Source organism: Dunckerocampus dactyliophorus, chromosome 13 (assembly GCF_027744805.1).
Source record: "Dunckerocampus dactyliophorus isolate RoL2022-P2 chromosome 13, RoL_Ddac_1.1, whole genome shotgun sequence".
NCBI lineage: Eukaryota > Metazoa > Chordata > Actinopteri > Syngnathiformes > Syngnathidae > Dunckerocampus > Dunckerocampus dactyliophorus.
In genome coordinates this window covers 18,148,209-18,165,415 of record NC_072831.1, presented here as the reverse complement: position 1 = coordinate 18,165,415, position 17,207 = coordinate 18,148,209, and the positions used below count along the sequence as shown (strand labels likewise).

Genomic DNA, 17,207 nt, shown 5'->3' with positions numbered 1-17,207 from the left:
GGGGCGGGTTAGTGTTTATGATGAGATTCCGCCGTGATTGAGCAGTCTGACAGGAGCTCTTCCAACGTTCTTTATAAAAACTTGTTTTGTGTTCACATAGACTTGTGACGTAACTGTGTTAGTTAGCTAAGAACTACACAGTCAACTGCTGATGACATTATAGACGGGCCCTGCAGTTGACTTCTGGTTCCTGTTTACATGTCTTAGCAAGCTAATGGGATGCTAACAAGGACCTTTTGTGATGAAAATACATTAAGAACACAGGATGGATGGATGGATGGATGGATGGATACTTTATTTAACTCCAAGAGAAATTCACAAGTGTGTATTAATTAGTTTTGTGTATACATAGTGTATGAATTATACTGTACACATTGTTTAACATATACATTAATGTATTAATAACACAAAACGCGCAGTCTATTGTAACTGGAAGAAAATGAAAATGTATGCAAACCGCGGCATACATTTTCAACGTTAACCGAAAAACACGCTAACTGGGGCGTACGCTTACCGAGGTTGCACTGTATTTGTCAGAATACCAGACTTGTTTCATATACTTCACTGAAATTGTAACTCGGATCCCCCACATATTGTATACATGGGGATGCAGCTACTGTACATTTACTGTATATGTGGTATGCAAACTTTCTGGTACACCTTTAAATGTTCCAATCAGTTGAATGACTAAACAGTCTTTCTGTGTCAACATCAATCAGCTTGATGGAGTTCAACATGCAATTAGATTAACAGTTAGCATAACACAATGCTCAGCAAGGACGGCGGCCGTAAATACATAATGAAATTATGATTTGATTATGGTGCAACCCTGCTGAATGATGTTGCAGAGCTGTTCTCAATATTAAAAAGAAGAAATAAATAATTGTGGCCTGGTGTATTTGTATTTTATGTCCATCTGTGCATGAGTTAGCAGACTACTCCTTGCTACAGAGAGGAGGGTGAACAGATGGAGTGCCTTTGACGGCATAGTGTGTCAAATGGTGAAAATAAATTTCTAGCTTCATTTTAATGCTGGATGCCACCCAACAAAATTCAGTGGAAATTGGTTTTGTGTTTTTTGAGTAATATGCATCTGTCCCGCTATTTAGCTTTACGTTATGTTGAAAAAACAACAACTTTTGTGCAGTACGGCATACAAACAGTTTCGATTATTCGATTATTAAAAGCATTCCACATACTGCAGTAAAACTTCGTGGCAAACGTCCACTTCAATAATGCAGTGGTGTGAAAAAGCGTTTGCCCCCTTCCTGAATTCTTTTTTTTTTTTTACATGTTTGCCACAAGTAAATGTTTCAGATCATCAAACAAATTTAAATATTAGTCAATGACAACACAACTGAACACAAAATGCAGTTTTTAAGGGAGAAAAAAAAAAATCCAAACCTACATGTCCCTGTGTGAAAAAGTGATTTCCCCCTAAACCTAACAACTCGTTGGGCCCCCCTTAGCAGCAACAACTGCAATCAAGCGTTTGTGATAACCTGCAGTGAGTGTCTTACAGCGCTGTGGAGGAATTTTGGCCCACTCATCTTTGCAGAATTGTTGTAATTCAGCAAAGATGATAATTCATTGGATGGTTTTCAAACATGAACCGCTTTTTTAAGCCACAGCATCTCAATAGGATTCAGGTCAGGACTTTGACTAGGCCACTCCACTCTTCATTTTGTTTTTCTGCAGCCATTCAAAGGTGTTTTGGACCATTGTCATGCTGCAGAACCCAAGTTGGTTTCAGCTTGTGGTCACGAACAGATCTTTTGTTCAGAATCAGCTCCTTATCACAGGTAACTGACACGACTTCCTTCTCATTCATACCCGCATCGCTACGGCGCTTTAACACAGTCGGGCGCTGAACGTCGTAGAGTAGAGTGGGTTGTTCCACTGCACAAAACTGAATGGTCATTGGATAAATGCTTTGTCCCGCCCATCGGATGCTCAGCATTTCTGGGGGCGTGTGGGGAAGTGAGCTGGCCTGGACGCTCGGCTTTAGCTTGATGATTGGATGATCTTTCTCAGGCGGAATCCCTTTTTGATTCACAGTAAAATGAACAAATCAGCGATAAAGTATGAACCTCCACCGGAGCATTTTCCAACTTCTCCATTCTGTTGTTTGGAACTGATCCGGACACTTTACCGATCCTCAGCGACTCTGTCTTACTGAAAAGACTAGCTTTGTGTTTGGCGACTCTCTTCTGTCACTCTGCGTTTTTTTCCCCCCATTGAGCAGCGGCAGCTGCAGAGCTCCCCCCCCCCCCTCACGATCACTCCCACTAACAGCCGGTCATACAGTAGCCTCGCACAGCAGCTTCAGCTGCTAGCTAGCTGCACATCATGGCAGACACTAGAATTTATATATAAATAAATACACACATTTATGAAGTAGGTGGGAAAAAATTAGCTTCCTTCCTTGAATGACCAGCATCCGCCACGGGACAAGACAGAGCTGTAAACGGCTTGTGTTGCGTCGTTCAGGGCTGGTGTTTTTTTATATTTTTTTGTCTGGTTGCTTCTAATTTGGCTGGTGATATAAAGCCAGTTTAAAAAAATGTGTTCGTAGTACTGAACGCGGTGCTTTTGAGAAAACTACAGTGAACAAGGCTGACGGAGTATTTCCCTGTTTGCCATCACTGGATGTTTGCATGAATCACCAACTTCACACAGATCATTAAAAAATAATTAAATAACAAAGTGTTGCAGATCACTTACACACATACACAGTACACATATAGCTGAATACTAAATAATAAATATAGCAACTTCTGATCAATCCATGTCAGTTTCCAACTTAAAATAATGTACCGATTTAATCCCCACCCATTTCTGGTTAAACCACGCCCACTTCCAGTTTATACCCCACCCACTCCGACTACAGCTACGGATACAGATAATTTAGATGGGTGAACAGATACAGATACAGATAGTGATGTACTCGCTCATTCCTTTATAAAAAGTTTCATTTAAAAACTGCATTTTGTGTTGAGTTGTGTTGTCATTGACTAATATTTAATTTTGTTTGATGATCTGAAACATTTAAGTGTGACAAACATGCAAAAAAATACCAAGAAGGGGGAAAACACGTCTTCACACCGGTGTACAGCTTTTAGGTATATTTGTTTTCAAATGTAACTGACAACAAGACAGCTATGAAATGCAAACAAAAAAGGTTGACTGTCAAAAGTAGGGATGTAATTGAGAGCTTATGTTTGGTCTCAACTAGAAGAGATACGCTATCACTAACGCAAGCTTACTGAGCCAGAGCCTCTTTATTTCCAGAGATGACTATTTCCAGGAGATATTGCAGCATTGCTTTGGCAGCACCACGAGAACATCTATCTCCTCTTTGCTCACTTTCCAGACAGTAAGCTCGTGAAGCTTCCCCTGTATGCATACCATACATCTTGGCTATTTTCACACTGCAGGACATTTCGGATTTTTTTGCTCATATGTGACCTGTATCTGATTTTTCATGTCAGTGTGAACAGTACAATTCCGTTTTTTTTCAAAGGGACTCTGGCCTCTTTCATATGTAGATATAAAACAGATATGTATCGGATGCTACTGCAGTCTGCACGTTCGGGTCGACAAATGTCACAGTTCGTTGAAAAAATACACACGTGTGAAGAGAAATGGTGGGCCAAGAAGAAAAAACAGTCAGTGGCGAAAACAAGATGTTTTGGAACTGATAACTGATGTCAGCATCCCACCACTCCTGGCTCCGACATCCACCCACACGCTCCTTGGAGCAGACGTCACACCACAATTAGCCATAGAACGATATATAGATACTTGATTAATCTCCAAGAGAAATTCACATTTCACATTGTTAGAAACAAAGAATATAATGAATGAATGAAGGAATGTAATTGAAATGTAAACCTTATGCAGAGGATTGGCCATTGATTAGTTTTCCCTGAACATCTCCCAGCTCTACTTTGGCCTTTGGACCTGACTTCAGTTTTACTTTAGTATTCACTAGGCTTAGCTGCAAAAGAGATTCATGTGGTATCATTACTTGTTTGCATAAATCGCAATAGAGATACCTAAGCATGTATGTGTCCTTGAAGCCACTGCAGTCATTGCAATGCTAATGCAATGCAAAGACACCAATCCCTACTTTGGATGCCTCCACGCAGCCATACACAAGCAGTTCCATCCATATGCAGGATCAAGATATTCTCAGTATTTGGCTGACTGTTGGTTGCTCTCTCATTTGATAACTTTTGTTGTCTTATAAAATCCAGAATTATTGATGATATAGGGGTTAAAGGGATAGTTCAGATTTTTTTACATCCCCATCAGCATTGTAGTCCAATAACAGCGACTTACCCCCCACTTGGTCTCCTAAGTCCAGTTCTGGTCAGATTTCTGTGATGAAGAACGTAGTTCCACTTAGCTGCTGGGGACAATGTTTGGCTTTTGAAGTTACTGTTTTTTATGACATGAGTGAAGAGCCTCCTGTCAATCAGCTACAGAAGTGGGAGCTATGAGTTTTCTCATTTTGTTTTCCTCCAGCAAATAGGCTAACCAAGCATGATAGCCTGTTCAAATGTGACTGCATTGTTGGCAATGTAGCTCACATACTGTACAGTGCCCTCCAGAAGTATTGGAACAGAAAGGTCAGTTTCTTTATTTTTGTTGTAGACCAAAAACATTTGGGTTTGACATCAAAAGAGCCAGATTTCAGCTTTTTTTCCCCCAGATATTTACCTCTGGATCGGATGCACGACTTGAAAGATGGGACCCCATTTTTCATGTGAGCAGAAGTACTGGAACATGTGACGGACATGGTGGGGGTTTTGTTGCCCGGGTGTGTCCTATTGCATTGCTTATTCAATCAATAATTAGCACTGAATGTCTACGCTGTGTTTCAGATAGGGTAGGAACAGTTGTGACTTTGTTGACTGCATTTAGTGGTGAAAACGATGAACCAGTGCACAAACATTGATCATAACCACTACAACCATTTGGAATGTCCTGAAGAAGAAATAAACTACCAGTGTACTCAGTATTCTCGTAACGTCTAACAGGTTGACCAAGGAAAACATCGGCAGTTGATGACATACACATTGTTAGTGATCACAGCAACAACTTTGCAAAGGGCAGGAGTGAAGGTATCACTATCTACTGTTCAAAGATGTTTTCATGAACAAAAGTACAATCTACACCAGAAGATGCAAACCACTCATTCACAAGAAGAATAGGAAAGCCAGGCTGGAATTTGCCTATTCTTCTGGTGTAGCCATTGTACTTTTACTCATGAAGTTGTCCATGAACAGACGATGGTCATACATACACCCGTGTCTGTTCAATTCATTTATAAAGAGGTCAGTATTTCAAGTTTTATAAGTTTACATGACAGCAGCACAGGACATGCATTTGTAAAAGAGGACACCGACTATATTTCATGTGAGAAAAACAACATTTTAAAGATAACATTTCGATATTGAGGCTATTTCCTAGAGATGCTACAGTGATACACAGATATTCCCCATTCATATTTGTGTGACCCCACCAGTCCAACATGAAAGGCTTCTGCAGGGCTTCAGGTAGCCTGCAGCACACTACTAATGAACAGTGACAGCCCAAGCGGCTATTTCTCTGCAATCGTGTTCATAACGCTCTGTAGCCAACCTGCTTGCTTATTGCGACTTCCTGCAGCAACATTACATTTCTGTATGTCCCAGCACTGCTTATCCTCCAATATCCTCATATGCCCAGAATATCAATGTCTTTGCAGCTATGTTGCTCTAGCTACACACAAAAATGTTGAACTTGTGTTGAAATAACACAATTAAGCCTCTTATTTCCTGCAGGACAGAGGGATGTGTGTTAGGTGGTTCTCCTCGCCCAACCTATCAAACGTATTGTGTTCACTTGTATGCTGTACGTGATCCATCAAATCTGCACACGGCTCTGAAGCAGCAGAGGTTTAGATGATCATATTCATTTGAGGATTACAGGGCTTGGGAATGAGCTATTGATTTTCTAACTGGTGCATGTTAGTAGAAAAGGAGTTTAAGCTTTGAAATCAGCGTTGCAATATCAAGGGACAGGAAGAACAAGCAGGCAGTTATAGACAAATAATATTGATATGCAGTTGTTTGCTCTAAAAGCTCAGTTAGTGTTCTAGGAAGTGCCCTGCTAATTTGTCAAAACGAGGCAGAGACAAAAAGTTGACGTAGCCACCACTTAAGGTACTGTCCCGATGTGCCGTTTATGATTCTGTCTGAAAAGAAAGGTGTTAAGTTTTTTAAGTTCATTTTTCAGTTGGTTTACGTATCGAGACATCAGCAGGCAGTGCTTGCCATTTCAAACTCCGGATATGTTAAACATTTCCAATGGCCAGCTTTGGATAGAGATTGGTTGTTCTCATATGTTACCGTAGCATTTTCTTGCCGTTTTCACCGTTACTGGCATGGAATCTTACCACGTCCACACACAGCGTAGGATCAGTAAATTGTCACAGCCATATGGAAACGTTTTCAGGTTGGGTCACTGGGTGAAAACGATGTAATACATAAGTCACACCTACGTGTGGAGGTGTAAACAGACAACGTGACACACCAAAACTACGGAAGACGGAAGAACGCATGTGAAAAAGCCCGTCGTCTTCCGCTACACATAAAAAAACAAGAAATTGATGTGTGTAACTGTATGCATCGCTGCTCCATATGTAGTTCATAGAAGGTGCCAAGGTTTTGTTACAATAGTGCACATAGCACCAACTGCAGCACAAACACATCTCTGTAGTCCACCTTTGCTGTTGTTTTGCGTGCGGGGCTCCCTCTTGTTCTTGCTTCACAAGACAGCGATGACGAAGTGACGTAATCGTTTTCAGAAAGTAGCGGTTTGCTTGTCTACCCGACAGCGACAAGCCGGCATTATCAGATTTTTCTAGTCTGGAAGTCGTTTCAGGGCACCTAAAACGCCACTGCCCTGTATATGAAAGATTGAAATATTAAAATACCTGAAAACATTCCTGGGTGGACAGCCCCTGGATGTGGATAGACGTAATTCAGCCATTTTTCAGCCATTTTTGTTCACTCATACTTAAGCAAACGTTACTCATGCTGTGCTATCTACTGTCCCTGGACAAAAAAACTTAATTTGCCGTTGTATGACTTGGTCTGACGTAAATATTTAGACAGAGGCAGACAGAATCATTACACAGCAGTATGGGACAGAGCGTTTTGGTGGAAAGTTGGAAATAATTCCACACGATGGACATACTGACGTTGTTGCGCTGTAGTTCACGATGCAGTTTGATAAAGTCTCACTCGTGCACCGATATCATTATCGGCAGTAAAAACAATACCAAAATGATCTGATTCACTCATTTTTATGCATCTCCTAGATGCAAAAAACAGATGAACAGAATTGGTTTCAGGCTCACTTCACTTTTGTGTGGTCATTTGTTGCTTGTCGCTTATTCATAACCACAAAGAGATGAAAAACCAAGAGAATCATAGAAAAGGCTTTGGTACAAACATTATTGTTAGGACAGTGTTTCCACCAAGCAAGCAAACAGTGAGGGTGTAAAATGTGGAAACCTTTTGTTGAAAATCATTTTTTCATCTACGATAATGACAACACGGAAACAAACCTGAGAAAACTACACATCGTATCGCCAATCTGGAGGCTGATAACATACAGTAGGTGTTCTTCCCTCTTTTTGATATGCTATACACAGATGCTGTTTATAGCATGTTACACACTTTCTGGATGGATTGTGAGCACAGTGGTCGTTACTGGTGCAGACAAAGTACAGCATTGTGTCAGACTGACTGAAACGCTTGCCATCTCTGTGTCAGATAGTTCCTAAATATAATAAAATATAGGATTTTGTGTTTTTGTTGGGTGGAATTGTTATAAACAAAGTAAATTTGAGATAACACAACAAAACAGGTAAAGATTTGCACCATCCCTTGATTTGATTACTTTTTGGACGATTCCACACAGTCATTGATTGAGCCATCAGTCATTAGAGCCACAGGCATTTTTTCTAGACAAATGATAGATGTTTGTATGCAAAACAATATATGTTGTGATTGTCAGCATGTCGCAGATCATATAATGTTGCAGAAACATTTATTGTACTCCATGACTTTCTATAGCCTGTATCATGTCTTTAATGTAAGTGTGGCATCATTATTCTTGCTAATCAGATCAAATAAATACTGTAGAAAAGTCATACGGGAGGCACTTGCAGTCCCGATTCATCCTGAAAGGGTGGGGGCGTGCGTAAGCTGGAAGGTGCTTGACAGCTGGCCTTCCACAGAGGAAAAGCCATGTGCTGCAGCCCAGTAAAAAACGAGCCGCAAGTCGCTAATGGCAATAGGCTGCACTTTGGACATGCCCGGTCTCAATGAAGAATGAAGAAACGTGTTTTACTAAAAACTTTGGTTTGTCATTAGTGCTGCTACTGCTACTGCTACTACTACTACCACTACCACTACCACTACCACTACCACTACCACTACCATTACCACTACCACTACTACAACAGCAACAACTACTGCAGGGCATGATGCCCAATTCAAATTTTTTGTGAAAATCCGATCTTTTATGTAGTTGTTCACATTACCAAAAAATCAGACTTGTGAATGTGAACACAATGTGTCCGGAAGTGACACAAAACATGACGTTGCACGTGTTGTTGTTTACGGAAGTAATCATGCCCCGATGTGTGCGCGCTTAAGGCGCGCTTGTGGCATTTTCAAGGATGCAAATGCTTTTGCTGAGGAGGTGAAGAAGGACGAGGGCAAGACTTTTGGCTCTGGCAGTCCGATGGAAACTTGCTGCTATGTTTATTTCAAGGAGTGTGTGGGACAATGACGTGTCACTGACAGATTTTTTTTTTTTTAAATGTCAGATGATCTACATTTGTGAGTACCTTTCCCCAAGTCTCGACGTTTCCATGATGTATAGGTCGGATGTATGCAACCTGACAGTTTAATCTGCAGTAGTTCAGATTTATATTTATATTTATATTTATATTTATATTTACTGTACAAACAAGGCCTGGGACGCAAAATTGTAAGTCTGCTGTTCACACTGACATAAAATTCACTCAAAATTAGATACAGGTCACATTTGAGCAAAACGATTGGAACTGACCTGCGGTGTGAACATAGCCTATGGTTAACAATGTTGCGGTACCTACCAGCCTTCGCTCCAACTCAGCACACCTTTCCCCAGCTTGAGCCATTGCCTGGTGGAAGGGGAGTAATGTTGTCCATTCATTCAGCCTCAAAGAAGCATATCCACGCATAGCTCTCACTTACAGTCTTGTGTTTCTTTGGTTGTGCTATTTCTGCTATGGTCCCCTTCACTAAAGGTGGTCTACATCACAGAGCTCACGGCCCCATGGGAGGATTCCTCCGAAGTAGCCTCCGAACAAAAGAAACTGTTCTACATAGACCTGGCAGCAGATGCACAACAACGAGAATGGAAGGCCAAGATCTATCCAACTGAATTAGGGTGCAGAGTTTTGCCCTTACTCAAGGGTGGGCTGTGGGGGGGGAAGGGGGTTAGGCAACGACCTGGTTGGCGGGGCAGTTTTTGGTCTCAAGGTGGGACCTTACTGCCAAGCTCATGTCCCCCCACTTTCCAGGCACTTCTTTACTCATGATTGGGCATGGAAGCTCAAGATTGATCACCCTGTAGTTGTCTGCCTTTGATGGGGGTGTCTAGTGTTGAAAGGCGGAAACACCCACTGATTCAAAGGTACACTACTGATGATTTACATCATTTACATGATTTACAAAATGTACATCCTTCCCATGGCTGAGATAAAGTTCCCACGCCACTCTCAACATCCACGCCTCATGTGATCACCATCTATTGGCACAGAGGGCATTTTCCATCAAGTCCTGTGTATTTATGAACCATGGTTACCCTGAACAATTTTTATTTTGGGATGGATTTCCTTGTGGAGATGCTGCCTTGTTCAACACAGTAGCTCCACCTAGTGTTTAAAGTAAAAAGTTCAGTACAGTTCTGCGTGGGCCATAGTCCATTATATTTTTAGTCTTTGATACGGGCCAGTTAAAAATGGATTACGGATTGCATTTGGTCCGCGGGCTGTAGTTTGGACACCCCTGCCATATCTGACAATAAAAGTATTATTATTTTATTATTTATTATTATTTTGGATTGTTTGGACATTGGGGGCAATTGGGAAAAACCCGCACAGACACAATTTTATTATTTATTTTAACAGAGAAAGAAAATATCAACAAAATAATCCATAAAACGTACATGAAATAAAGGTTACGAATTAACTTGTATTTGATTGCATGAAATAAGTCTTTGAATCTTGGAGCAAAATGTGACTTGCAAAATGTGTACTTGCTAGAGAAAACCTTGTCGGCAAGCACAGAGGTCACCAGACTTTCTCCTCTCAGAATCATCCTTACCCCATGCGGTGAGATCATGCTGAGGCGAGCCAATCTTGTACTGCATTTTGAATTATTGCGCAGTCAGTAAGTAACAGTCCCTCTTTTTCACCAAGCTTCTTGTGGAAGGGGCAGGACAAATTAATGTGGTCATTGGCACATAACCGGTCTGTGGGGGTCAGAATTATTGCAGGTTGTTAGGGGGTCAAATACTTATTTTATCTGATCATCCACCAATTAACATGCTTGAAGCCAAAGGTGCCTGTGTCGTGTTCACTTATTAGAGGTTAAATTATTGAATCTTTTAGGGGATATCGTTGGCCGGCAGAGGCCCCCACTCCATTGTATCTTATCATCTTATCATTTTTGCACCACTAAAGCCCAAATTGCCCTTGCGCATGCGTCTATATTTCTAGGATAAACACTTTGGATCTTGCAGCAACCCCTCAGACTAGAGCTGTCCTGTCTAGTCAGACGAGAGCTGTCCCACTTAGTCATTGAGCATAAACTGATGAAGCCTGCTTGGATGAGAGGTGAAACAACTTCTAATGCAACCTGGACAATCCAGTTGCGATTGATTCAAGCCCTGGGAATACAATGACGTGTAGGAATGACAGTAGGTAAACTTATAGACTCCCACAAAGCCCAGGTTATACTTCCAACTCTGGCTAACAGTGTCTGAGCAAAGTGTTGTTTTGTGACAGAAATTGTATATAACCTTCTGTGCCATGCCAGCCTCCGATAGCAATGCACGGACGTCATCACTGTGAGTGACTCACCTATACAGGCTTTTAACTAAGCAGCCATGAGAACGCCACAATGAGACATACAGAATGTGGACGTGACGGTTTTCCAGGCCAGCATCCGATCATAGCAACTAAAATTAGTCACCCCTGTTCTAACATCTTTGGGAGTAAAAGGTTCCTCTATCTTGCGCAGTAATAGCCAATCAGGCAGTCTTCCGGGAGAGTTGTGGCAGGATGAGATCAAGGTACCAGTCAACATATGATCTCAGTCCTGGGAATGCGGTTGTGGCTCGAGGCTTAATGGATTGTTGCAAAAAAAACAAACTGAATAGCCTGCTTATTCATATCTTTCTGACTGATGAACACGGGGTGAGAAATGCAAGCTTTTCATTAAATGTTCTATTTCATTGCAGCAAATGGAGAATTTCCACCGGTGGCCAGCAGCACAACAAGGTTGGCCCTCGGACCATCAATTACCACCACACCTCCCTCCGTAGGGATCCCTCTGATGAACTCCCACACTACAGATTACTGTAAGTGTGAATTTGTGTGAGCGATTGATGTTTTACAGCCGGAATGAGACTATTCCCCAGTATGTATTCTCTGCAGTGTTTCTTTCTTTGTCTCTGCTTCTCACTCCTACGCTCACACGTGCAAGCACAGATTCACAATTATTCAAAATGCACCAAGTTTGACGTGATACACAGACTGTAATAAAGTAAGTGCGCCCCCCACTGGTTTGCATCGCACCCCCAACAGCGTGAGCCCTGCAGAGATCTCTTTTGGCAATAAATGGAGCAGGACGGGCAGTTACCGAGTGTAAAATCCTTCAATTTGTCTCCTGAGAATGTCAATGGAGACAGTTACACAGACTTGACATTTTCCCACTCACGCTCTCTTGCTTTCTTCCTTCAGGAGGGCAACAATATTGAAAGTCATAAATTTGTGTTAGTCATATCAAACTTGCTCTAAAACACATTTCCTCAGTCCGTACTTTGAAGTGCTTGTCCTGCACAGGACTTGCTGAAAAAGTGAGTTGTTACTCTTCTCTATTTTTTATAGCCGTAGGTAGGGACGTAAGTCTCTTTGTGGTAGATGATTCAATTAGAATCTAACACAGGTTAAGATACGATATATTGTGAAAATACCACAATTCCATACGATTCGATGCAGCGTACAAACGATGATTAGATTCTACGGTTAATGTTTGTTGATGCAGACGTGAATCGTGCATTATAAAATAAAGATGGCAATTATATGAAAGTGGCATTCTTACAGTAGTTTCAAACATGCTGTAAGGCATCAACAGAATAACATGTTAAATGAATGTATTGTTTAGACACAGACCAAAACAAGACTTGCTGAGTAAACATATTTTTGTTTGATGGGATCAATGTTTTACATTCTATATTTTATATCTACATTTTTGTACCTGTTACATTTGGAACATTTAAGTTTGAACATGTCTTAATGTTGCTAGAAATGGAAGCGTAGCCACCAAACTAAGTTTCTTTTCTTTCAACTGTGTGCAATGAAAATAAATATCGATCCGTCTTTCTACCTATAAAATATAACAGTGAAAAACAGAAGTCGTAACCTTCAGTCCAATGAATAATACAAAATGAATAAATAGTGCCAAGCCCCTTAAATAATGACACATCTATTCAAAAGTGGCAAAAATGAGTCCAAGCACACGTAAGTAAATAGAACTATTTGTCACATTGGTGCAATGAAAATTTTGTTAGCTCAGAAAAGTAAACAATCCCATACTCAAAATGTCATAATAACAGTAAGCGTGGGACATTTCAGACAATAACAATGGTGCAACATTTCAAAGTAAGTTACACAGCAAAAAAGTTACCATTTTCGCCTCTGTTGATCTGGCTGGTCAAGTTTGACTAGCTAGCTAGTCAAGTTTGACTAGCTAGCTAGTCTGCCTGCCACTATTTACATCCATTCTCGTCTTCAGTCATGCAAGCTATGGAGCATGCGCGACAATCCTGTGGCCGGCGTCCCAGGCTCTCACTTTGTTTATATAAGACAGACAACTGTCAACCGATTGGCTCTCCCGCAATACACGGTGCATGTCTCCACAATGGATGAATCTAAACATTTATGGCGGATTCTTATGGATACAGGAGGCTGCTCCCGGTGCAGCCCAATCATTCGCTTGTCAAACCGGATATCCGGTTGCATCGGTGTATTGTTCGCAACCCGAGCCTTAGGTATGTTTCTCTGAAATCATTTAACCCCCTCCACTTAAATAAATGTGGAGTGATTGTGAGTGTTGTGATTGGTTAGAGGATTGCTTTCTATCTTTTTATCTGTCTCTCTATCTATTTTCTCTTTCTGCTAGCAGAGAATGCTTTTATACCATCCATTCCCTGTTAAAGCCCAGAAAATGGATTTTTTTGTGTACTGAGGCTTCAATTTCAAACAGGTTTAACAAACCACCAACACCACCGACCCTCCTTGCTTATTAAATGCTCTGCAATGTCAAGTTTCTCTTGTAGATGGTGATCACACATTGACATGCAGGACGGGTGAATAGGTACAACTAGGCCTGTCACGATAACCAATATCAATTAACCGCACGATAAATAAAAACAAACTTTTGTCGGCCTCGATATATTAACATGTGCATGCGTGTTTGTTTTCCAAACAGGCTGGATGACAAGAGAGTTCACTCTGTGCATCTGTCTCAACACTTGGGGTCCTTGGTCCTATAGTGGAATGAACAGAGTGAGTGAACTCTCCTGTCAGTCATTCAGTCTCTTTTTCCCAGTGGGGGAAGGGGGGCGCTAGCACAGAGTGCAGCAAATGAGTCTCGTGAAGAGTGACAAGCAAGCAAATGCAAATGGGTGATTCTCCTGAAAGGGATACCAGCGATATTGCAGTTACTTCGAGGGTCATGACGCACGGACTGCAGAGATTTGAAGCCATAGCCGTGTGAACATGTACTGCAAACCTATTGAATAAACAGGGAACACAGTGTCAAATACGCTATTCGTGCCTGTTGTTTGTAAAAAATGATTTGACGTCAATTTCAGCCCGTTTGTGTCATTTTGTGTGAAACAGTTTGTGACAAAGACAATAAATAATACCCAACGGTGGAACTTTCGTTTCAGCTGCCCTGATTATAGGTATAAGTAAGTAAGTATAAGTATAACACCTCATTGTGCTCCAAACACATTTTGCTGCATCCAAAACATGTACTTTGACCAAACTCCAACACAACGTCACACTTTAGTAAACGCATTGACACACATTGTGAACGTCAGAGTTTTTCCCCGTATTTCTCCGTTGTTTTGTCAATAATCAGACAATTATGAAAGTTTCACTGATTAAAAATCACAAATATTATGATTGATTGTGATTTTGGCTTAAGTGCATTTTTTGCTAACAGAGACACAGTCCATTTTATGTTCATTGGTGTGTTTTTGTCTTTATTGTTTTTTTTTATTTAAAAGCTATTGACATTCCAATTACAGTGTTAAAGAAATTCAAGTTGATTTCTTTTGATACGGTGTACTTGCATTATCATGCCATACTGTATATTATCATAACATTAATGAAAAAATGGTCTCAAAATAATCGGCAATAATCTGTAGGGCAATTATTGTCCAGCAAAATTTGTTATCGTGACAGGCCTATGTACTTCTACAACAAAAGTTGTGTCAAAAGCCTACGTGCAAAAATGGTAATTCTCAGTTTCAAGGTACTCATTCATTCCACCAAGCGCAGCGCAAAGCGTAAGCACAAAGCGTAAGCGCATCATGGAGGTTACGTGTTTGCCTGCGTAAATCTGTTTGTTTGTCTGTTTGTGTTCAAAATAACTTGAATGGATTTCGATAATATCTTCGGGAATTGTCGGAAATGGGATATGGAAGAACTGATTACATTTTGGGCATGAAACGGATCGCTGTCTGGATTCAGGAATTTTTTAAAGGTTCTTTAATATTGCGAGATCGGACCATTTTTGGCATTTGTGCATATAACTCCACGATGGTGGTCTGAGCACTCGGAAAAAAAATACTGGACAAGTTTCCAACAGGTTCTACAAAATATCAAAGACTGATAAAAAAAAAATGTAGGATTATTATTTTGGTGTGAATCACAATATGGGGGGGGGGACTGTGGCGCTTGGCGGAGGTCTGCTCTCTGAGTGCTTTTCTCGTTATTATTGTGGTTGCTGTTTGCAATGCTGTATATAGTATCTCACAAAAGCGTGTACAGTAATCCCGCATTTATCGCAGTTAATTGGTTCCAGACCCGACCGTGATAAGTGAATTTCAGAGAAGTAGAATACCCTATAAATAAATACCTTATAAATTGAATATTTTTATAGTTAGAGCATAGAAAACCTGTTACCACCTTCTAAATGAGGGTTTTAACATTATTAGAGCCTCTAGACATGAAGTAACACCCCAAAAGTCACCGGTACACCCGTATTACCCAATATCGTAGACATAATAAAAGAAAATAAGACATATTAGATATACTGTAACATAGAGCTTCACAAGTTAGCATTGGGAGGTTTTTTTGGACAGCGTACAGTACTTCCTGCAGTGGCTTTTATCTCATCAGTGACCACGTCAGGATGTCAATTATTTGAAAGAGACACAGGGCACCATGTCTTACAGGCAGATGCTCAAAAACCCAGCATGTACACTTCAACACTTCATAGTTCCCTTCTTATATGGACTCGTGTCCTAAAAGCAAGCTCTAACACAGGACGCAGAATGCAGTGGCGTGCCGTCAGGAGAGACAGGTGAGGTGGGGCAGCGCCTCACTTGACATGATGAAAACTTAAAAACAAAAACAAATAATAACATAAAACACATATTAATATTTGTCCATTGAACTGTGTTATGAATGTATTTTCTTTTGATTCCAATCGTTTTAAACCATTTTCAGAAGTAGTGTGTGGAGTTCCAGGAAAATAAGGTGAGGCCACTGTGAGAGTCGCTTCTCAGCTTAGTGCGTAAGCCCCCCCACCCTCTGAGCACACACTGAGTTGGATCATGGTGCCTGCCAGTTTCTGATTGTCAGCATGTCACCAATAATATTATGTTGCAGAAACATTTATTACACGTCTTTACTTTTTACTGGATACTGTCTGAAAACAATTTGAAAACATGTTTTAACCAATTTATCCTCTTACTGAGCAACCTGTATTAACATAAAAAAAAAACCTCCAAATGGGTCAGTGCCTCACCAACCATCAGCCTCGCCGCATATCACTGGCAGAACGTCACTGCCCTCTATAGCCCACACTAAACAACAGCTCAGAACTACACAATCCACCCATCACTACAACTTCACTAACACCTAGTGACCAGTGTAGAATACTGCACACATTTAAATACTACATACTGTACATTTAAATGCGTCTCCTGAATGCTTTATATTTGTATTTTAGATCATTTTGCCATTTTTATGCTTGGAAATGTTTAATTTTGGCAAAAAAAACATACAATTTGCTTAACTTTGCGTATTTTTCACTCCCAATAACAGGCCATATTCAACCACAAAATAGCAGAACTTGTTAATTATTATATTTTTTTAAAAAGCGTGATAGAGTGAAGCCTGAAATAGCGAGGGACAACTGTACACCCCTCACATTTCAGCAATCATTTTTATTGCAATATCTTCTCTAAACTGGACATACTTGAGAGTAGTTAGTGTCCAGCTTGTATAGCAGTATAGATTTGCTACCATAGATTTACTACCACAGGACACACAGCTATTATTGTCTAAATAGCTGGCAACACGAGTGAGTACCAACATAATTGTGTCTTGCCTACAGTCAAGCACTCTAAAGCAGAGCATGATCCCTTCCCTTGGGAAACTAGGCCACCTGGCAGTTTTCTAACTCGATAATGACCCCAAACACACCTCCAAGACCTCCAAGGTAACAAGGGCCTTGCTGAGGAAGTTGAAGGTGATAGATTGGCCAGGTTTGTCTCCATACCTGAAGCCACGTGAGCACCTTAAGGGGAAGTTGGAGGAGCGCAAGGAGTCGAACAACCACCAGCTCTACCAA

General features: G+C 40.8%; 1 protein-coding gene across 2 annotated transcripts in view; it reads left to right on the top strand.

The window, feature by feature from the left end:
* The window catches only part of alk (ALK receptor tyrosine kinase), a 375,499-nt gene that overhangs the window by 307,778 nt on the left and 50,514 nt on the right, over positions 1-17,207 (top strand). For both annotated transcript variants that reach the window (XM_054795492.1, XM_054795494.1), the window contains exon 11: positions 11,575-11,694. In XM_054795492.1, coding sequence (XP_054651467.1) covers positions 11,575-11,694 — 120 coding nt within the window. The remainder of the gene's footprint in view (positions 1-11,574; positions 11,695-17,207) is intronic.